This window comes from Bidens hawaiensis, unplaced genomic scaffold, assembly GCF_021521415.1.
Source record: "Bidens hawaiensis isolate Kalapana, Puna unplaced genomic scaffold, B.hawaiensis_p1.1 tig00029667_1, whole genome shotgun sequence".
Classification (NCBI taxonomy): Eukaryota; Viridiplantae; Streptophyta; class Magnoliopsida; order Asterales; family Asteraceae; genus Bidens; species Bidens hawaiensis.
This window is the reverse complement of record NW_027494927.1, coordinates 144,888-167,439: the sequence shown is the minus strand read 5'-3', so window position 1 is coordinate 167,439 and position 22,552 is coordinate 144,888. Positions and strand designations below refer to the sequence as shown.

General features: G+C 39.3%; 1 protein-coding gene and 1 pseudogene across 2 annotated transcripts; one reads left to right on the top strand and one right to left on the bottom strand.

Moving 5' to 3' along the window:
- Positions 1-917: 917 nt before the first annotated feature.
- On the top strand, positions 918-8,029 carry LOC143579342 (protein transport protein SEC24 C-like). The gene is made up of 25 exons (XM_077062680.1): positions 918-1,042; positions 1,245-2,056; positions 2,864-3,097; positions 3,180-3,254; positions 3,337-3,435; positions 3,554-3,665; positions 3,759-3,886; positions 3,982-4,101; positions 4,308-4,388; positions 4,481-4,558; positions 4,634-4,726; positions 4,815-4,869; positions 5,083-5,159; positions 5,240-5,311; positions 5,397-5,480; positions 5,579-5,698; positions 5,784-5,852; positions 5,942-6,019; positions 6,108-6,246; positions 6,319-6,483; positions 6,565-6,710; positions 6,785-6,964; positions 7,387-7,475; positions 7,578-7,609; positions 7,778-8,029. The coding sequence occupies exons 2-25, from the start codon at positions 1,253-1,255 to the stop codon at positions 7,882-7,884; spliced, it is 3,237 nt and encodes a 1,078-aa protein (XP_076918795.1). The 5' UTR covers positions 918-1,042; positions 1,245-1,252; the 3' UTR covers positions 7,885-8,029.
- Positions 8,030-8,214: 185 nt separating this feature from the next.
- Positions 8,215-11,957, bottom strand: LOC143579340 (zinc finger CCCH domain-containing protein 64-like; annotated as a pseudogene). The gene is made up of 9 exons (XR_013143442.1): positions 11,829-11,957; positions 11,475-11,748; positions 10,190-10,319; positions 9,983-10,102; positions 9,780-9,897; positions 8,922-9,686; positions 8,754-8,847; positions 8,533-8,678; positions 8,215-8,392 (listed from the first exon to the last, which is right to left on the bottom strand). The product of XR_013143442.1 is annotated as a zinc finger CCCH domain-containing protein 64-like (transcript).
- Positions 11,958-22,552: the final 10,595 nt, after the last annotated feature.

Sequence of the window (22,552 nt, the reverse complement as noted above, 5' to 3'; positions counted from 1 at the left end):
AATTAATGACGATATTAAAAAAGTAATTAAATTATTAAAATCATTATCTTAAATGTAAATATAAAGATTAGTAAAACTTTATTAGTTTTGAATTTGTTATTACTAAATTTTAAATAATACATTCTTCTAAACTAAAATGTTAAAATGTAAAAAAAATAATAAAAACATATGAGGTCGATGATTTCTCATCTAGTGTTTGAATCTTGTAACACCCCGGCTATGACAGTATAGATACCTAACCAACAAAACTGGTTTGTGTTTTGTTTGATTTTAACAAGAGGTGACATTTAAACAAACAAAAAATTACTTTTTACTTTTACAAAATTACTTTTTGAAACGTCAACTTCACATACGCTCTCCATCTCTACTCTTTTTATACCCACTCCTAAATATACACATTTACCATAAGAGACCGAGCACATCTTTACTACATTTGCTTTTGTTAGTAAAAAGAATTGCTAGTAATAATATAATAATATGGCTCAATGGTAGAGTACTCGTTTTATTAATGAGATGTAGGGGTTTAAACCTCACTACCACTAATTTATATGGGAGATATGAGGGATGACACTGGCTTGCCAGGGTTCGAGTCTTGATCTCACCCAGTTTTACTGGATCCTCGCTGTCGTACCGTTTGGCGGGCGTGGGGGTCGGGTTTTATCCGGTGAATCCCTCAATAGGTGGACCGCTAGGGGCTCCGTCCGTCCGGACTAGTGGCCGGCTCGGGCTACCTTTAGCCAATAGGGGCCGCGTACGATGTACCCGGCGTTACTTAGTTGGGGGTTAAAAATAATAATAATAATATAATAATAAATAATAATATTACATGTTATTACAATTTACCATCATTAATTACAAAAAAGTTACAATTGAAAAAATATTAATTAATAATAACTTTAGGGTAGTTAGAAATGAAAATGGTCTTCTTGACCTTCATTCCTCATTTTCATCAATCTTCTCTTCCCTTGATCTCCGGTGTTATTTATTAGGTTTTCTTACAGACACCACACCAATTCTTTCGATCACTCATATTCAGCTTCAGGTACGTCTTCAATTTCATATTATTTCACTCAATCAAGTTCAAGAAATAGATCTTATCGAATTCACGCCCGATCTCGATTAATCTTTCGTTTTAGATCATGGGTTTTGTTTGTTATCGATTCTTGTTGTGTAAAAATTGAATCTTGATTCGATTCAGTGTGCGATTGTTGAGGATTTTGAATATTTGTATTGTATTGAAACAGGGGTTTTGATGGCAACTCCCGGTGGACCTAGGCCTGGCAATTTACCCCCTAATTATAACCCCAATTATAACCCCAATTTGGTTACAGATAATATGCAAAACCTCCAGATTAATCTCCCCAACCAGCCCCCAAATTCCGGTGCTGGACCGAGAGGTCCGGTTCCTCCGTTTGGACAACAACCGTCGCCTTTTTCCGCTCCGTTTTCAGGGGCTACGCGTCCCGGGCCGCCACCGCCGGGTGTGGTTCCCCGAGGTGTAGTGCCGCCGGCTACTGGACCTCCGCAAGGTGCATTGCCGCCTTTCGTGGCTCCTAACCGTGGCAATGCACCTGCCGGTGGTGGTGGTGGTGGTCCGCCTGGTGGTAATCCGCCTCCTCCGTTTGCTTCAAGGCCCATGGCTTCTGGACCGGGACCGTTGTCTTCTTCGGCCCCTGGTGGTCCTGGTCCTCGACCTGGTCCTTTTGCAGGGCCGCCTGGGCCACCACCGAATGTAGGCGGCGGCATGGTGAGTAATGGACCTCCGATGTATGGACAAGGTGGGCCTCAGTTTCCTCCGGGTGGTGCTAGACCAAGACCGTCTGCTGTACCTTCACCTGACCCACCAAACATGGCGTCACCCGCGGGGCCCTTTTCAGGCCAACCGGCACCGTTTTCTGGCGGTCCGCCAGACCAGCCACCAAGAGGCCCTGCATCACTAGCACCTCCCTTTTCGGCTCCTCCGAGAGGACCGCCATCATTTTCGGCTCAGGCTCAAGGCATGCCTCCACAAGTTTCTCCTTTTGGGGCTCAACCATGGCAAGCACAATCTCGACAAGTAAGTATCTTATTTCAAATTTGAAATTTTTATGTTTTTGTGGAAGTTAATTGATGCTACACTTTAGCTGCAACTTGCCAATGATTATCAATTTATCATATTGAGATGTGGCGTGTGTGACTCGTTTTCATGTGAAGAAATTATTGTTGATACGTTATTATATTGATGATATCACACATTTTGTTATAAATGACTAATTTCATTGTTTCAATTACAAGTTAAGAATTAGAAAGATTATCATCAAGGCATCAAGCTGTATGAAAACGTTTGATGAGCATAAGCTGAAAAAAGAGGCTTAATTTAGTATTCCAGTTGTAGTTTTAAAATACATGATCAAGCAATTACTTGCTGTTGGCTTATCAAAGCAGTGGATGATGACCAATAGTTAGGCGTACAATTAAGTTGCCATGATTAGTAGAAGCGTTATGAGGATGTTTGATGCATAATGTTTATTTGAGAATTTGGATGATGAAATAATGGTTTAACTTCATTCTGAGATTATTTTGTATGTTATATGCAACAATTCTAATGACCTAGGTCCACCGCTTCAGGAGTACAAAGGTTTTATCATTCTTAAACAAATCCAAATATTATGTATTTAAATGCCCTATTTGTGAAACCTTGAGTTACATAACTGGGACTACGATATATCAGTAACACATTACACGTTTGACTTTAAACTTATGCAAAAAGAAAGGGAAAGTGGAATGGAAAAAAAATAACATCACTTTTTCTATGATGCACATTTTTTTCTTCTTTTGATCACTTCCATATCAAGATTGAGTTATGAATTTAAAATTGTATCAGAATGTACCACCTCCTCCAATCCCTGGTGCGGGTCAACCACCACGAATGTATGGCATGCCACCACCACATCCAAATCAACAAGCAATGGCTACAATATCACCGGCTATGGGTGCTGGAGGCACTGCAGTTACAGGACCATCAAAGATTGATCCTAACCAAATCCCCCGCCCTATTCCCAATACCTCAGTGGTTCTTCATGAAACTCGTCAAGCCAACCAAGCCAATCCTCCACCGGTATTTCAGTTTTTCTAGAATTCAAGCAGTGTGCTTTATTTACATTCATTATTGATCTTTTAAATTTTGCTTTATTCTAAAGCCTGCCACAAGTGAATTCATCGTAAGGGATACTGGAAATTGCAGTCCGCGGTACATGAGGTGCACCATCAACCAGGTGATTTATACTTCCCCTTATATACTTTCTGTTCAAACATACTAGCTAGTTGGTTTAATGTAAGATTGTTGTCTTGTTTCAGATTGCTTGCACTACCGATCTTTTGACCACTTCCGGGATGCAGTTGGCTTTGTTGGTTCAACCTCTGGCCTTACCTCATCCATCTGAGGAGCCCATTCAAGTAATTTTTTTTTCCTAATATTGTTTTTTTAATTAACTAAAACTCATCAAATGCATTGTAGGCATATCATATATGATACATCTAACATGTCTAAAATTATAAATACTAATATTTCTAGATAGTGGATTTTGGGGAAAGTGGCCCTGTTCGTTGTTCTCGTTGCAAAGGGTACATCAATCCGTTTATGAAGTTTGTTGACCAAGGAAGACGTTTTATCTGTAACTTTTGTGGTGAGTGTTGATATTTCCTGCTGACTGATGGCTGATTATCTTGTGTAAAGAGCATGCAGTTTTCACAGTGTGGTTTATGGTGCTTTTTTGCAGGTTTCACTGATGAAACTCCCCGTGACTATCAGTGCAATCTAGGTCCAGATGGTAGAAGGAGAGATGCTGATGAGAGACCTGAGCTTTGTAGAGGCACAGTTGAATTTGTTGCTACTAGGGAATTTATGGTGTGGAATTATACATACATGCATACACATATATTTATATTTTTATACATAGTGAATTATGTTTAACCGGTACCCTGTTTCTTGTATGTTCCCAGGTGCGTGATCCGATGCCAGCTGTGTTTTTCTTCCTAATTGATGTATCAATGAACGCTGTACAGACTGGCGCGACAGCTGGAGCTTGCAGTGCTATCAGTCGAGTTATTTCAGACCTTCCTGTAAGTCTGTTTTCATTATGCTATGCTCAAGGTTATGAAAATGTTATATGTAGGATTTGTATGATTCTATCCAGATAATATAAACGTATCCATGACTTTATTTTGAAATGGTCAACAAACTGATTATAACATGTGAACCTAATTGATGTGATTATAAACTACTTTTTAGTTCGTGTAGTTGACTTATATTAATCTGATTGGTGCAGGAGGGTCCTCGGACGATGGTGGGAATTGCTACATTTGACTCGACCATCCATTTTTATAACCTGAAACGTGCATTACAGCAGGTTTGATGCTTTGACTGTTAAAACATGAAGTAATAAAGAGAAAATACGAGTTTTGACTAAGTGTAGTTTTTTTCTTGATTTTGTTTTTGCAGTCGTTGATGCTCATAGTTCCCGATGTACAAGATGTTTACACTCCTCTTCAAACCGATGTTATTGTTCAGCTTTCAGAGGTTTGTCATACAAATTCTTTACATCTTTATGGGTTCTTTATGAAGCATAACTAATATTATGTTTTGAGGTTACAGTGTCGTCAGCATCTAGATCTACTGCTGGAAAGCATCCCAACCATGTTTCAGAATAATAAAACAGCTGATTCAGCTTTCGGTGCAGGGATTAAGGTACTAAGCTTTCGGTTTCATTTACAATATCATTCCTGAGAAAAGTTTTGTTGACTTTATGTTACATGCCTTTCACTTTATCACTCAGGCTGCTTTTTTGGCCATGAAGAACACTGGAGGCAAACTTTTGGTATTTCAATCAGGCAAGTTCATGAATTTCTGTTTAAATATCTGCAATTAACTATTATTGACAGAATTGTATATTGATCATAATATACCTTTGATGTATATAAGATGATCAAATTTTTGTTATGTTCATTACTTTATTCTACATGTGAATTATGCACACATGAATAAAGCATATGTAAATGATATTCAAACTTTTGTTTTGTTCTAATGACTGTTTAATATTTCAGTTTTGCCTTCTATTGGTATTGGGGCTCTCTCTGCTAGAGAAGCTGAAGGAAGAGCTAATATATCATCAGGAGAGAAGGTATGTATATAAATATTTTCAAAAACTAATTTCTTTTTAAAATTAAGTTTGAAATTGATCAGTTTATTTTTAAATTTCAGGAACCGCATAAACTACTCCAACCAGTAGACAAGACTTTTAAGACTATGGCTATTGAATTTGCAGAATACCAGGTGAAGCTTCACTAAGTTTCCCTTTTTTAAAGAAAAAACTTTTAGTTCTCCGTTGTTTTTAGATATTTATTTTTTTAATTTTCAGGTCTCTGTTGATGTATTTCTTACTACCCAAAGTTATGTGGACATTGCTTCCATCTCCATCATCCCAAGGACGACCGGAGGACAGGTAGTCATAGAAACTAATTAACTGACAAAAAAATCATCTAGTCAACGGTTAGTTTATGATTTGCATATTGATATTATTTTATTATTCACCCTTTTCAGTTGTACTATTACCACCCTTTTTCTGCTCTTTCTGATCCTGCAAAACTCTACAATGATCTTCGATGGAACGTAACAAGGCCTCAAGGGTTTGAAGCAGTGATGCGTGTTAGGTGCAGCCAGGTCAGCTTTCAATTCCTACACAATTACAATTCAATTTTCTTATTAATCATAAAAAAGGTTAATTATCTTTTCATTAATTTTTCAGGGTCTTCAAGTTCAAGAATACTCTGGAAACTTTTGTAAGCGCATTCCGACAGACGTTGACCTACCTGCGGTTCGTCCTATTCCCACATTTGACTTCACTTACAGGAGTTTTATTTATGCAATCATTATTATGTTTGAACCTTCTTTTTTTACTTTCAGATCGATTGTGACAAAGCCATTATGGTAGCTCTGAAACATGATGACAAATTGCAAGATGGCACAGAATGCTCCTTTCAGGTATGTATCTATGCATATGATATTATTCAATAACCTAGGAAAGTTCATATTGACTAATGTATTGTGTGTGTGTATTTATATTGCTTAGTGTGCACTTCTTTATACTACTGTAACCGGTCAAAGAAGAATACGTGTGTCCACCTTGTCGCTACCATGCACAACCATGCTAAGTAACCTCTTCCGGGCAGCTGACTTGGACACACAGTTTTCATGTTTCCTAAAACAAGGTAATTGATACATAATTAACACTTTATTAAACACTTGTGTCTGTTTATCTTAAATCTTTTTATTCGCTACAGCTGCAAATGAAATTCTTACAAGCCCGTTATTACACGTACGGGAGCAAGTGACAAACCTTTGCATCAATATTCTTCATGCTTATCGCAAGTTTTGTGCAACCGTGTCATCATCAGGACAACTTATTCTTCCAGAAGCACTTAAACTGTTGCCTTTATACACTCTTGGTACCTTTTGTTTTTATGTTTTTGATATAAGGTGCATTAAGTCATCTTTGATAATTGATGTTATTTTTTTGTTTTTTTTAGCTTTGATAAAAAGTATTGGATTGCGAACTGATGCGCGAATTGACGATCGGTCGTTTTGGATCAACTATGTTTTCCCTCTTTCTGCACAGTTGGCAATTCCACTTGTGTATCCCAGAATGATTAGTATTCATGATCTTGATCTAAAGGTAAGCATTTTGCAATTTTTATTTTGATATTTTTTGTACGGTGTTTTATTTGGTTTTTTTGTTTGAGGTTACAGGAAACAGAAGGATCTGTTATTCCAACTGTTATGCCTCTGTCAAGTGAACAAGTGAATGACAATGGAATCTATCTACTTGAAAATGGCGAGGATTGTTTAATTTATATCGGAGGCACTGCAGATCCTGATACAATGAGGCAACTGTTTGGCATTTCTTCTATTGATGTGGTTCCTAGTCGGGTACATCATATCTTCTGTTTTTATCTTAAAATGGTTCAAATAAAAGGTTAGCTAAAATAAGAAAGGTAAGGTTAAAATTTGCCCAAAGTGACGAAGTCTATTGTTAATGCATTCAACCATTCGATCATTCTTATTTAAAGATATGATTGTTTTTGTAATGATATATTGTTAATCATAGTTAATATGAGTTAACTATATAAGTCCTTTAAGATGCACAAAAGGTGATAAATTATCACTTTACACGCCCAACGTCCCTTTACCATACCGTATGATACCTTACCATACTTAACACAGCTTACTGCACTCTACGCCACCTTATCACACTGTAGGACACCTTACCACATTCAACCTTTTCTATATTTAAGCTTTCAGCCTTTTGATCATAAAAAGCAATTATTGATTACTTTTACTTCTCTATTCAGTTTGTATTGCAACAATATGATAACCCTTTATCCAAGAAGCTAAATGAGGTCATAAATGAGATCAGGAGCCAAAGATGCAACTACCTGCGGTAAATATGTCTTTTTTTTTGGGATCAATACTTAGTAAATTAATTACTTTCATGTTATTATACAACATATGTTCGTACGTGACATTGTTTTACTTCTTGCAGCTTAAAATTATGCAGGAAAGGAGACCCATCAGGTAACATAACCATTATAAAGCTCTCTTTTCTTTGTTTTTTCCCCTCCTTTTTTAGGCTATACCAAATAAATGTGTTTTAAAACAAGTAGTTATTCTTTTCAATGAAAAGCCAAATATGACATGTTGAGAAAGTCAAATCACTAATTTTCTTTTTGGTTTTTGTTACAGGAGCACTATTTTTCTCCTACATGGTCGAAGACAAGTCTCCGGGTGGTCTCTCCTATGTAGAGTTCTTAGTGCATGTTCATCGACAAATTCAAAGCAAAATGACTTGATATCAGTCAAGTCACTCTTTTTGTTCAAAACCAGTTGAGCTTGAGCAAGCAATTTATAGGCCTTTTGCTTACTTTTTGTAGCTTATTATTGTATTCGAATAAATATTTTGGTGTTTATTTATATACTCTTCAGACCTTATTTAAGCATGATGACCTTTATACCTTATCATCATTTATCTTTAATTGTGACACCTTCCTGTATTAAAACTTATAAACATTGTGTTTACTAGTACTTTACCTTACTATTAAACTAATATTAAATTAATTGACAAGTCAAATTTGCAACTTTATAGAACAAAAAAAAACAATTAAAGCCTTTGGCAATTTCAATATCATCATACACTAAATATGTAAACTCATACATCATACTCTGTCAGAATCACTGATTTGGATCATATTCTTCAAAACTGCTCTTAAATCTTTCCACCAGTTTTATTTCATCTTCTTTGTCAAGCTTACAATTCCGCCAATCCGCCTTGTCGGCCATATTTAACAAACCAGCCAAAACCTGCAAATCACAAAACATATATGTATTAATGGTTCTTGATCTACAAACCAGAAAAGCTAGGCTTGTTTCTTAATTTACAAAGCAAAAGAAAGCTTGTACAAACATATCTATATACTATACAATGATGCGAAGTAGCTCACCTCGCGACCAAACTGGACAGGAAATTTCTCGTTCTCTTCAACTGTATGTAATAATATTGTACCTCCAGGGAGTTCAACATAGAACAAGCTATAATTTCCATCAAACTGAGCGCGTAACAATCTTCTTCCCTCCAAACTATTGCCGCCTGTAAAGATTATATCAAGTTTAGAGCTTTTAAAATATTCTAAACCAATTTATTTATGCATATTAAATTACTTACTTTTTAACTCCATAAACTTGAATCCCAACTTTTCTGCAGATAAATTGAATATATCCTTAACAGCAGATGCTCTGTTTGAAGGAATTGGGATAGCCTGCAATAATAAAAGAAATTGTATTGAAAAGTGAAAACTCCACATTTTATGATATATACAGAAAAGTAAATTACCTGTAGATTAGCATGGCTTGTCTTTAGGTAAACCCACTCAAAGAAAACGACTTCTTTTTTACGGCTTTTGAAATAAGCTTTGAGACTGCTTTGAAATTTAACCAGCTCTGTCTCAAACTCTGGAGGTGATGAGAGTGTATTTGGTAAATGTTCAATTGGTAATATGAGTACATGATCTTGAACCAACGGTCCCTTAGCAAGTGCACAATAACAGTTTTCACCAACACTCGTGATTAGATGTGACTCCACATTTGGGCTCGATAGACAAAACCAGCATTCCTTTGATCTATAATATAATAGTCAAGAATATGCGAATACTATAAGATTAGTTTATTATTATAAAATCATAGAAACATTATATATCAACCTGGCTTCCTGCAAACTGTGCTTTCTGTTGCAAGATTCACCTCTTTCACATTTCCCTTTATTTAAAAACTCAAAACACACACCCCTCAAAGACTGTCCTCGTGCATCCATATCATGATTAAAATGGCATTTATCTCCTTGTGGACACGAACCAGAAGAAACAAACTTAAAACATAACCTAGCAGTGTCACCACCTCCAACCTTTTGTCGTTTCGAGACATCATATCGCCAATACTGTGAGTCATTTGACACATCAGCAGACCTTTTTTCTGCTTCGTGAGCATTAGCTGGTTTTTCCACGAATGTATATGGCAATAAGGTTGTATTTGGTGGTTTGGTTGATAACTCAGTGGGAGACATGGTAGATGCCGGAGTTGGAGAAATTGCATGAATAAATTTCTGAAAAGCACATTTAAAAAAATGAATTATATTCAATACGCTTTGCTTGGTCAACATATAGCGTGATAGCAAGAAAATGATTAAATATCAAACCTGCTTAGATGCATTTCCTACTGCAGCTAGTCCTATAAAACGGGTTACATGTTGAGCATCAACGTTCATATATGGTTCCCGAGCATAATAAACACCCTTAGCTCCAGCAATATGGTACCTAAAAAAAGCATCTTCAAGTCTTCAACTAAACAAAATCATTGACAATCATAATAAACAAAAGAACAGTTGGACTTATCAATTACCGGGGTTTGATCTCTGCAACTAACTCTGATATTGTGGCATCACTGCCAGATGACTCTGATATTCCTTCAGGAATATCAGACGTTGAAGCTCTATTTAAGACTCCATTAGGCCATTCATTAGTGAGCAGCAATTAAGGAAATGAAACAAATGATGAATTCAATTGCAACACAGATAAAACTATACAAATAGAAGTTAGTGAAGGATATGTTAAAAATATGTCTATAATTCCAGGTTCTTCAGCTAACGCACGCAGTGCATCAACATCATCTTGACTGTATGTTCCATAAATTGAGCCACTTGATGATTTCCTACCAGATAAGTATGCCACAGATAAACCTAGAAATAATTACAGTAATGAGTTCCTTAAAATCAATAGTTAAGTTAATGAGCCAAGACACACGAGAGCTACTTGAGACAAGATTGATAAAAAGCTCGAAGCTAGCCGAGCTTGAGCCTCAAATTAAGCTCCTTAAGTTATCGAGCCCAACTGCCCAAGTTCAAGCTTTGTATGGGAAGATCGTTTAGGCTCGTCAAGCCTTATCAAGCCTAGTGTATTTTTAAATTTTAACTCTTTTAGACTTCCATGTAGGGCTGTAAACGAACCGAATGTTCAGTGAACAGTTTGTGAAGCGTTTGGCGGGAAGTATGTTTACTAAATGAACGAAACACGAACAGGAAACTTTGTTCGTTTAGTTATATGAATGAACACGGACAAGAAACTTTGTTCGTTTGGTTAAATGAACGAACATGAACACTGGCTGCGTTCATTCATTTGTGTTCGTGAATGTACGATAATGTGTTCATTTACGCTCGTTTGTTTATGTTCGTTAGTTAAATGTTTCTTTTATATTTTTGTAATATTTTATTTTTACTAACCAACCTAATACTTAAATGTTATAATTTTATTGTTTATCTTTAGTCCAATTCATTAATGGTTTGTTTTATAAAGTCTAGCTAACATCAAATCAACCTTGTGCTTCGTTGACATTATCATAATAAAACTGCCAATTGGGGGATGATTATAATTATCTCAAGTGCATAACTTAATATATAATTAAGGTGATAATGTTTGATGTTTTGGATTAAGAATGTTTCTTCTTTTTTTCTTGTTTCCTAAACAGTACATGCTCGTTTGCGTTCGTGAACCGTTCATGAACAAGTTCAATTCCTTAACGAACGAACACGAACAATACTTTCCGTTCGGTCAGCGTTCATGAACCGTTCGTGAACAAGTTTAATGCTAAACGAACAAACATAAACAAGGCTTCATTCGGTTCGGCTCGTTTACACCCCTAATTCTCTGTACTAATTTCACACTACACCGCTGAGCTCGACTGCTTGAGTCAAGTTTAGGCTCGCTTTAAGACTATTTTCTATATATATAAATAATAAACGAGCCAAACTCAAGATCTTGTAAGTCCAAACGAGCCAAGCTCGGACTCGGTTAATCTCGGTTACAAACAATTAGGATTTCGATACAAGAACTAGTACCATGGAGTGTGAACTTCCCACTGCCTTTCAACCAGAACAAATTATCTCTAATCTTCAATCCATCCATCTTAAACCCTAGGTTACCAGGTTCCTTAGCAGCTGCTGACAAAACCTTAACGGCGCCAGCTCCATAATCTCCAATAAAATAAGTCGGTAACGGAATATTCTTCCGGCCTTCAACGTACTCCGTCAGCTCCTCCAACCGGTCAGACGAGTCCGGAAAGAACTGACCGACGCATAATAAGGCGTCAAATGGACCGGTTGACTTATTAACCTAATTACACAAATTCAAAACAATTAAATTATAATTTGACTGAATAAGATGTGTGTGATTGTGGTTGTGTGTGTGTTTACCGATGATACGCGTTTGAATAGCGGATTGAGGTGGCCACGTGGATCACCACAGAGGAGTATTCTCGGTGGTGCCATTAGAAAGATGAAGGCGGAGATCGACGGCGTTATGAGATTTACGCCGGCGACGGGCCCGAGCGGTTATTAGTTTGGGCTTAACCGAACATCAACATATTTTGGGCTTCGAGTTGAAGACTTGGTTCAACCCGACCGTTAATAACTCGAAAAAAGTTTGAGCCAACTGGTTTTCAGACCAACCCAACTCGTAGGTTCGTATAGCGGTTTGGACTTTGGATAATCAATTCGGTTTACGAACCGACACGATTTGGAAAAATATCGTTTTTTTTTGTCTCGAACAGGCAAATTGGTTTGATATGTTGGAATATTTTTCCTCCCAAACTGGTGGGTTTATAACCCGAACCAGTTTTGAGCATCTATCAACTAAAGCGGTCTAGTGTAGGCCCTCAAACCGGCTTGTACACCTCTAGTTATAGCATAAGTTACTATGTTTTTATTTGAAAGCTGATATAAGTATGTAATTGATGTGAAAACCATACACCAACCCTTATATAGGTCGTATTATACTGGTCGTGTGAGAGGGTTAAGTTGGCTATATGGCCCACATGAGAGTGTGCTTCAACCACATCATATGAGCCGTATGATAGTACAACACTGTAATTTGACTAGAAATGATTGCGTGACAAGTGATATGCCTCATACGACCAGCACGTATCACATTATGGTCTGTACGATGTCGCATGTGTGGTTGTGTTCATTATTTGGGTGATGCATCAATACAAAGACTTTTATTGATTGATTAATCATGCCAGCTAAACTGCTTTTAAAAATCGGATTACATTAAGTGTGTTATTTGCCTTTTAACAAAGAATATTATTGAAGATATAAAGATTTTAGAAGTTCGTTTTATATTTCTTATTTCTAAATTTGTTGGAAAAAATACACATAAAAGAAAAATAAATGTAGGACCAGAAATAAAGATATGTCGACTGTCCCATATCAAAATGGCTTTTCTACTTTTTTTCCTTTCTTAGTGGTGTCATATTATTGTTAATTGTATCGTATCATAATTTTATCTTTTCATTATTTGTAATTTGTGAACAAACCAATTAGAAATCCAACAACCTTTTTTTCCCTCTCTATTTCATTTCCAACGAGCAAACTAGAACATCAAACCAACACTCACCAGCCATCGCAGCCGTGGCTCAGTTACCTCAAGTGGTCCACGCATATAAAAGCTCCTCAAATGCTCAACCAGATCGACGGTGTATGCACTATGCAGTTCAATAGTTCATCAACTGGCCGCCCGGTTACAAGATTGTTAGCGGCCACGTCTTATGCTTACTCTTTTTTTTTTCTTTTTTAAATAATCGAAGTTTTATATAATTTACTATAAAACGATTATAATAAAGTGGCAGGCAAACGGGCAACAAGCTGCGCCGCAACCCCCTTTTGAACAGCAAAGCCAATCCTGCTAAAAACGAAGCTTTGAGACCTAGAAGCTGAAGAGGTTCTGTGTACGACGCGCTGAACCCTACTCAAAAATTTCACAGCCTCTGGAGCCAGAAAACCAAATGTATCAAAGGCAAATGGTAGAAAGACATGTTGATTATCTAAACAAGCTTTCTCGTGTTTAACAACTTTGCCCGATTCAGCCTTCAACGCAGCCTGACCCACAACAAACCCACGGTCCCTGAGCCCAACAAGAGGAGACACTCCTGTAAGATCCACACAAGCGTGTTTCCCCCCTGCCCACCCGAACACAAGAATATCAGCTGGTCGTAAAGTAGACCTCCCTTCAATAGGATCCGTGAGAAAGTTAACAGGGGCCTCCTTTTTAGCAGAAATCCCTGCCCGTTTAAGAACATCACACAGAACATCCCTAACCAGATCATGTCTGTATTAAAAGCCAGGCAATTCTTTGCAATGCACCGCATGGTCACCAAAAGAATCCAAACAGACCTTGCGACAAATTGGGCAAGGTTCATCCGTCGGGAACATAGGGATCATTAACCGGTACTTAAGGATAGCTCGATACTCCAAACCCGACATACGTTGGCCTAATCCTTCAATGGGGATAGCCGTTAGAAAATCCTAAGCCCGAGGAGCCCGAAGGCATTCAAACACCGCCTTTTGGCGAGGGGATAGATCAAACTTCACTTCTAAACTCTTGACGATTCCACTAAATAAGGCACTCGCCACAACATGTTGGGCTTTAGGGGGGGCGGTGTCCTTATTAGAGAACCCGCTAAGATCAAAATCTGGAAGTGAAGTACGTAAACGATCCATCGCACACCCATAATCAGAGTCCAACCTATGAATATCACAACCCCGAAGAATATGGTCTTGCAAACACCACGACTGTGCTCTCGAAGCCACAAAAGCATATGTAGATACATCCTCGGCCGAACAGAGACCCAACCCCCCATAACGAATCGGAAGTGACGCCAACCTCCATTGGAGATCCCCAAAGAACGGACCTCCACAAACCACGATGTCCTCAATCGCCCTTCGAAGACCATTGTCAAATATAGAAACAGCTTCCCCCACATACATAGGTTGGCATGTTCTCAAACCGAACAAAAGCTTTGCGACTCCCATACATGAGCGAAGCAAAAGAAGCTCGCATTGAGGATCCCGAAGTCTTGGGAGACAGCTCATCAGTTCCACAGCGCTAGATGCCCTTTTCATAGCCAAACTGCTGATAAACCCCGCATCCTGGCTTACAGCACCACCAAGGAGTTTCACGCCAAGCACCGGCCTTCCAATCCTGCAAAGGAACAACCCCTCCTGTGCCTTCACCCCATTGCATGTTGGCCAAAATAACTCTGTTTTCTTAACGTTTAATTCAAGACCCAAACGAGGCCCCTCAGACCTGATAATATCTAATGCTTTGGCTACCTCTCTAGTATCCCCGATAATCGTGCCATCATCCAAGTACCAAGCATGAAAGAGAAGCTTGCACCGATCTCTGATAATATCTAATGCTTACTCTTTCTTTTAACTAATTCCAGTTTTTTACATGTGTTCACTTTTTATATTTGAATTTGAACTCTTTTAACTCTACTGTGATAGTCCGTGAGGAACATTTATGTTGCTCGTAATATGAAATTTAAACTTTTGTTAATCATATTAAAAATCCAACACATGATTTTATATACAATTTGTTAAAGCCTTGTAAACTTGTATTAGAAAATACGAATAACATTCTACATATCTTTTTTACTTAATAGTTTAACTAAAATGGTTAGATTCAATTTAGTTTTAATGAAACCAGACACTAGTTCCAAAGGGTTTTCAAGTCAAATATTGAAGAAACACGGATCTACTTCCCTAGACGGGTCCTAGATCCGATGAGTCAACAGGGTAGGATACGGTTAACTGACAATACGATAGAACTCAATCACCCAAAGTCCAGTGACGAAGACCTGCAAAGCAGACACCGTGAGCTCGTTACGGGAAGGACAAGAGGGGGGGTGTTCCCGTAACCACCCTCCGGCGTGAGAATAAGTACAGTTCTGACGAAGATAATGCACTTAAGTAAATAGTGATAGTACAGTGGGAGTGAATGAATACCTCATGATGATTGAGAGGGTATTTATAGCCGAAGGGTGTGGGGAAGTGATTGGCCAGCTGTCCCTTTAAAAGATGTTCTTATAACCGTCTGGACACGTGTCCTCATACGATAGGCTCATTCTATACGTTGCATGTACATGTATAACAACCTGGACACGCGTCCTTGTCTGATAGGGTGGTATACACCCCCTGGCCATGTGCACGGTTATAACGACCCTGCCAGGTGTCTTTCTCTGATTGGTTGAGGAATCACGTATTGCTCAAGAAAGCATCTTGGAAAGTCTTCTAGAAGGTAATTAGTTATTGACAGCTGTCCCTGAGCATTACCTCGTAATCATTTACGCGGAAGGGTATTCCTTCTTGTGGATGACCTTTGAGGGTGCCAGGATGCTTCCGTATGTGCCATGAGGGTATTTCTTCCTCAAATGATTTATGCGGATGGTTCATATGTCCCGCGGGTAGCACTTAAGGGTATTTGGGTCTTTTTGGTACCCAACCTCTATAAGTCCCCCCAGTCCAGTGTTTCTTCCGTGTGAAGTATTTTATGCGGGTGAAATTCTGGACTTAATGCGTATTTGGGGGCTTTTACTTTTGCAAGTTGGTAGAAAATATCTTCTGTTGTTGTGGATAATCATGAAAAAAGGACAAGTTGACCACTCGCAGGCGCGTGTGCAGGTGACAGGACGTTTATGACGGCTGTCACTGTACCCGACTGTACAACTTTTTCCCTTTTTCGAATTTCCCGCGTGACGTGACGATTGACTACTGGGTGGCTTTTTCTCTCTCCACTGTTCGCATCCCATCGCATTAATTGCGGTGAGTATAAATAGAGGGAGTTAACTTCTTTTTGAAGTTTTATCGCCTTTGAATTCTGGATATTAACTTGCTTTTTTTTCTGGATATTAACTTGAAACAACCTAATATTCCATCAAGTGTTTTTGTAATGGCGACTGTTCAATATGAAGTTGACGAGATCGAGGTCCAATGGGACCTGGATGAGTACCAAAAACTCATCACGACCTATGGTATTCCGCCGGAACGGGAACCAGAGTTCCCGTCTTCCGGCTCTATTGCCAGTTTCCCACCCCCGGGAAGATGGCTTTGTATGCCGATTACTTTGATCATGAGAACTTTCGCCTTCCCATCACAAAGTTTTTTCTACGGGTGGTGAAAGCCTATGGGATTCACTTATCCCAACTTCATCCTCGCGCCGTCATGCGGATTCGCCACTTTGAATTCGTGTGTATGGCGCATGAGATAGTGCCTCGATTGGACCGGTTTGCAGTATTTTACCAGATGGCCAATCGGAATGGGTGGTTTATTTGTCAGTCTTTGCCTGATAGAATTATCGGTAATGTGATTGAAGTAATTTCTAAAAGCTGGAAGAATAAGTTCTTCTGGATTTCTGAGGATGTGGTGCCAGAAACCATGGTCCGTCGTGTTGTTAACGACGCTCTTCTCGATATCACTCCGGCTGCCCATGAGAAGCGTGACTGGTTTCACAAGCTAACTTCTTCACCAACTTCAATGCGGGCACTCCCTGAGGAAGCCCTTGTATGGGCGGGCATGAGCCGGCTGTGGCCGTCTCCATATCTGGAACTTGTTTTCATTGAGCTAGACGACCGTAATTTCTACTACTCTGTTCTTTGTCTTTTCGTTTTGAGGTTCTATTGTTGAGGTCTGCATTTGTTTTCAGGTCTTGGATCAATGTTAAATGCCCTAGATGACGGCAAGGGCTGCGTGGGTAGGAACATCCGCGACGCGAAGGATACGCCTGTCCTTGAGAAGACTGCGATATACTTCCTCTTTCCGGTTAAAGTGCGCGCTGAACCGCTTGTTTCGGAGGCTATCTTTGAATCAGGTGTGTATATCATGAACCCTCATCCTCTTAACGCGCTGACCACCGACGGGAAAATCGTCATTTTAAGTGACGATTCCGCCACCCTTGAGGGGGAAAGCTCGGATGACGCTTCTGAAATTTCATCAATCTCGCATTTGCTAGCAGAACTTTACCGGAAGAGATCCTTCCATGTATCCCAGGCGAGTGACGCAGGCACCAGTTTTGCGGACGCCGAGAAGGGACCTAAGACAAAGAAGCGACAGGCACATCGTCCGAGGAAGCCGCTACCCAGTCTTGCGGAGCGTCTGGGAACGATGAATGGTGAGCTTTTGTTTGTTAACTGTTATTACTTTTTGAAACAAGATCTAATTATGATTTTCTTATGCAAATCCGGCATTTATTGCAGATCCGACATTTATTGAGTCTGAGGACACTTCTCCTAATGCTCCTGAAGGCACATCAGCCCCCAACCCGTAGGTTTAGTTTGTAGGGCTTGTAATTTGTTCCTCATGTTTTGTAATCACTTTTGGATATCAATATAAAGAACTTTTTGCCTTATGAATAATATTCTTGCTTGTAGTACAATATCTTTACCAGATTTTTTTAAATTTTGAACTTGTGCAAGTTGGATAGTACTGGTGACGTGGCGGAGAGAGAATTTTAAGCGGTGGCTGACAAGACGTGTAAAACGCCTTTATACAGCCTGTCACGCTTTTTCGAATCTCCCGACTGACGTGTCAATCATCCCATGGTCCGCATTTTCTCTTTCCTCTGCCAGTCAGTCGGTCGCATTAATTGCGATGGGTATAAATAAGCCCTTGATGTCTCCAATCCATTCTTATCACTTTCATACTTTCTCTTTCGATCACATCAGAGAATTCTCTTTCGATCGTATCACTTTCAGATTTTCTCTTTCGATCATATGGCATGCCAGAAGAAAAATCCCCCCGCTATCAATGAAGTCAGGTGTGATATTAAAGAGAAGACTTCGAAGATGTTAAAAACGTATACGGTTTTCCATCGGAGTGGGAGGCCGAACGTTTGTCAAAAGGGGCAATTGCAACGGCGCCTCCGGAAAAGAAGATGGCCGTCTACTTAGACCACTTTACGACTGGGAATTTTTGATTGCCTGTGACAAAATTCGTGCAATCGGTCTTGAAAGCGTATGAGATTCACTTATCCAATATTCATCCTTTTGGGATGTTAAGAATTCGACACTTCGAGTTCTGCTGTCAAGCGCACAATTATGAACCGTCCGTCGGCATGTTTGCCGTACTTTTCAAGATGACCCTTCGTGAAGGCTGGTATGGTTTTGCTACCACCGGCAAGGGGTCTATTGGCTTCGAGTGGCTTCGCAGTATTCACGGGTGGAAGTCAAAATTTTTCTGGATCCAGGAAGACGTTATCCCGTTTACAATGACTTAACGAAAGCCGAAGAATAAACTAGCGGAAGTCCTTGCTTCCGAATATGAAGGTCGTTCCTGGTTCCTCACTCTGACCAAAACGCCGACACCCATGCGTCCTATCCATGAAGGGGCGATGGTACATGCCAAGATGAGTCGTTTATGGCCGTTCCCTGCCTTGGAGCCTTATTATGAAAATTCTGACGGAAGTCAGTTTGTACTTGTAATCATTTCGGATTCTAAGTTTTCTTTTTTGACATTTTGTCAATTACAGGTGAAGGTACGATTCTCTCCACTCTTTTGGACAAGGTAGGGGGCATGATGGTGCGTCGCCCGATTACACGCCATGACGTACCTTTCTTGGAACGTACACGGAATAACTTTCTTTTCTCCGCCACACTTACTCCGGATCCTGTTATCTCCGAGGCGATGTATGCTCAAAGTGAGGAGTTTGTCTCAAAGTGTGAAGGTATTCTTCAACCCCGACCTATAACTGCCGCTACTTCGAGCGGAGTGATAGTACTTCTCTCGTCTAGCGAAGAGTCGTCACTCTGCGAAGGAGGGTTATCAATTGGTGCTACTAACCCTTCACATTCGACTGTAGGTTTGACCCGCAAGCAAGATTCGAAGGCCACCACCGATCCGTCAACAGGTGAGGAAGGTGGTCCTCAATCCGTTGAGGGTGAACCTCAGGTTACGGATGCGGGTGTTTCAAAGGCTGTTGGCAAGCGGAAAGCACAACCTTCCGATGTTGCGCCTCTCAAGAAGAAGAAGAAAAAGAAGGAGAAAGCCAAAGTCCTGGATTTGGGGGCTCGCCTTCAAGAACTTTCCGCCCAAGATGTTTCTAAGGGTAAGATTATCTGTTTTGAACCCTCATGATTATATTTGGACTTATCGCTTCTCGGTGATCTTAAAAGTTTTACTTTGGAAATGTTTCAGGTTTAAAGAGTTCAACTGCTACACAACTTCCGACTCCACCATCCTCACAATTAAACACTGTTCCAGATCCAATCAATTTGTCGAATACTTCTCCTATCAGGGAGAAGGAGGTTGGTGAGTCCGAGCGTCTTCTCACATCTCCACCCCGTCACGAACATCACTTCAAAAATCAGGGTGGAGTTAGTGTTTTCAAATATGGGGGGCATACTTCTTCGCCTCGTGTGGATGAAGATACTGCTCCGCATAATCCTCATTGGACGCTGCGCCGGAACTCAGTATTAAGCGACGCGGACGTTTGTCATGAATATCTTCAAGAGAGTCTTCCTCCCGCCGAGAGGGAACGACAACGCCGTCGCATTCGCCAGGAACTACTAGATTCCAATTCTTATCACATGGCGAATGCTATTTCCACCAATCAAGAAATACGTCGGGATTGGTTGGCTATGAATGGAGAGTTAGATGAAACCAAGCTTAAGTTTCTTGATGCCAAGAAAGAAGCTCTTAAGACGTTAACTGAAGCTCGGGACAGTCATCGAGCCATGGAAGCGGAGAAAGCCAATCGCCTTGTTGCTGAGGAAGATAAGGCTGTACTCCAAAAGCAGCTGGACGAACAAGCTGAGCTAATAAAGACCCTTCAGGCTGACTCAGCGGCCAAGGACAAGCGCTTATCCGACCTTAACACCAAGAGTCGAGACCAAGCCCTGGAATGTGCTGGTCACAAAATGGATCTTATCCGGGCTAAGGCGGATAAGTAATGGATTTTGACGACGGCAATCCCCAAGGTATCAAATCTTTTTGTTAGTACAAACAATTCGGACTTGTCTGTGCTTACGTTTGTTTATATGTCTTAACAGGTTATCACTGATGTTCGGAACAGTGACGATTTTGGGAATTGCGTTGCGGTGCTCCTTCGTGCTTCCAAGCAAGCATGCCGACAGATGGGCTTTGAAGAAGGTTATAAGTTTGCTTCCGAGTAGGGGTGTTCAGGAAAATCGAAATCCGAACCGAAACCGAAACCCGATTAATCCGATTTAAAATCTTATTCGGATATTTTGTATCGGATGATCTGAATATCCGAATAACCAATTCGGATTCGGGTCGGATTCGGATATGATTTTTAAAAAGTTTCTGATAATTCGGATTATTCGGATAATCCGAATAATCCGATTAAATACCAATTATTTTCATTAGTTTTTTTATAACCCATCCCAACCCAGCCCAAAGCCCACTAACAATAACAAAACCCTAGCTGCTAATATTTATTCCTCACAAGTCACAATCCAAATATGACCTAGCTGATAATATTTCCACTCAGCCATCCACACTCCATCGTCCACTCAGCCATCCATCGTCCGGCGTCCTTAGCTCCGTCCACCGCCGTAGCTCCGTCCACTATCTTCCACCCGCCACCCGCCATCCGTCGTAGAGGTAATATGTTGTATTTTTCACTCTCTTATTCTGTTCATTCTGTTCGTTTTGTACATATTATTTGTGACTGATGATGATTGATGATGATGTTGTTCGTTCTGTCGTTGGTTTACTTTGTTTATAGATATGCTGTGTTTCCATGTACATATTATTATTATTATTATTATTATTATTGTTATTATTACTATAATCTACAACGAGTCAAGTATACTTGACTGATATACTTTGTTTATAGATGAAGACTAGTTTAGTTTCATGATATTTCATAATATATGTAATAATAATATATGCAAGCCTTTTCTTGTCTCTTTGTTAGTCTGTTTCAGTTTAGAATATTGTTTTGAGTTTTGTTTTATAAGTCAATGTTGTAACTGTTTGTTGTTTTCTGTAAGATTATTACAGATTTGTTAACTGTTTGTTGTAACATTATTACAGATTATTACAGATTTGTTAACGCGTCCTTGTCTGATAGGGTGGTATACACCCCCTGGCCATGTGCACGATTATAACGACCCTGCCAGGTGTCTTTCTCTGATTGGCTGAGGAATCACGTATTGCTCAAGAAAGCATCTTGGAAAGTCTTCTAGAAGGTAATTAGTTATTGACAGCTGTCCCGGAGCATTATCGCGTGGTCATTTACGCGGAAGGGTATTCCTTCTTGCGGATGACCTTTGAGGGTGCCAGGATGTTTCCGTATGTGCCATGAGGGTATTTCTTCCTCAAATGATTTATGCGGATGGTTCATATGTCCCGCGGGTGCCTTATGAGGGACTTCTGGTTAACCCACGAGTAGCACTTAAAGGTATTTGGGTCTTTTTGATACCTTACCTCTATAAATATTATCAAAACTTATCAACTTTGTGTCATAGATGATGCTTGAGTATATGCCTTAGCAAGGATAACAATATATAGACATTTTGGTGTTTACTTGTTGATATTATCAAAAGTGGTATTGACAAATTTGATGCGACATTTAGCAACAAGTTCATACAAAGCTGGGACGTCTGATTTCTCAACCACAATTTTCATCTATACATATTATTACAAACAAAATAAAATAAATAAAAATACTCAAGTACATATATTTTATTCTAAACTTATTTGTATCTTATAATAATATAGTCTTAATTCATATAAGTACTCTTTAATCTCTGCAATATACATCTAATGAAAATTCCTATAATAAAATTTTGTATTGAACTTGGGAGAAAACCCGTCGTATTGCTTCTTAGTGGTCATCAAGAGGCTGTCTCTTAATGGTTCATAATTTCTTACCCATTCAGATTTAAGACTATCCCTTAACCATTAAAAGGTTATAAATCATTAAGAGTTAACCTCTTAACGACCGTTAAGAAACTACCAAACAACCCCTTGGTCGGTACCAGTTAAATTTGTTATGACACTAGCACTAAATTTAAAAAATAGTTATATAAATGCCCAAAAAAATATCGACACAAGTAAAACTTATTATCAAAGTGCCACGGATTAGGTCAGTATGAAAATCAACACTGAAACCCCATAAA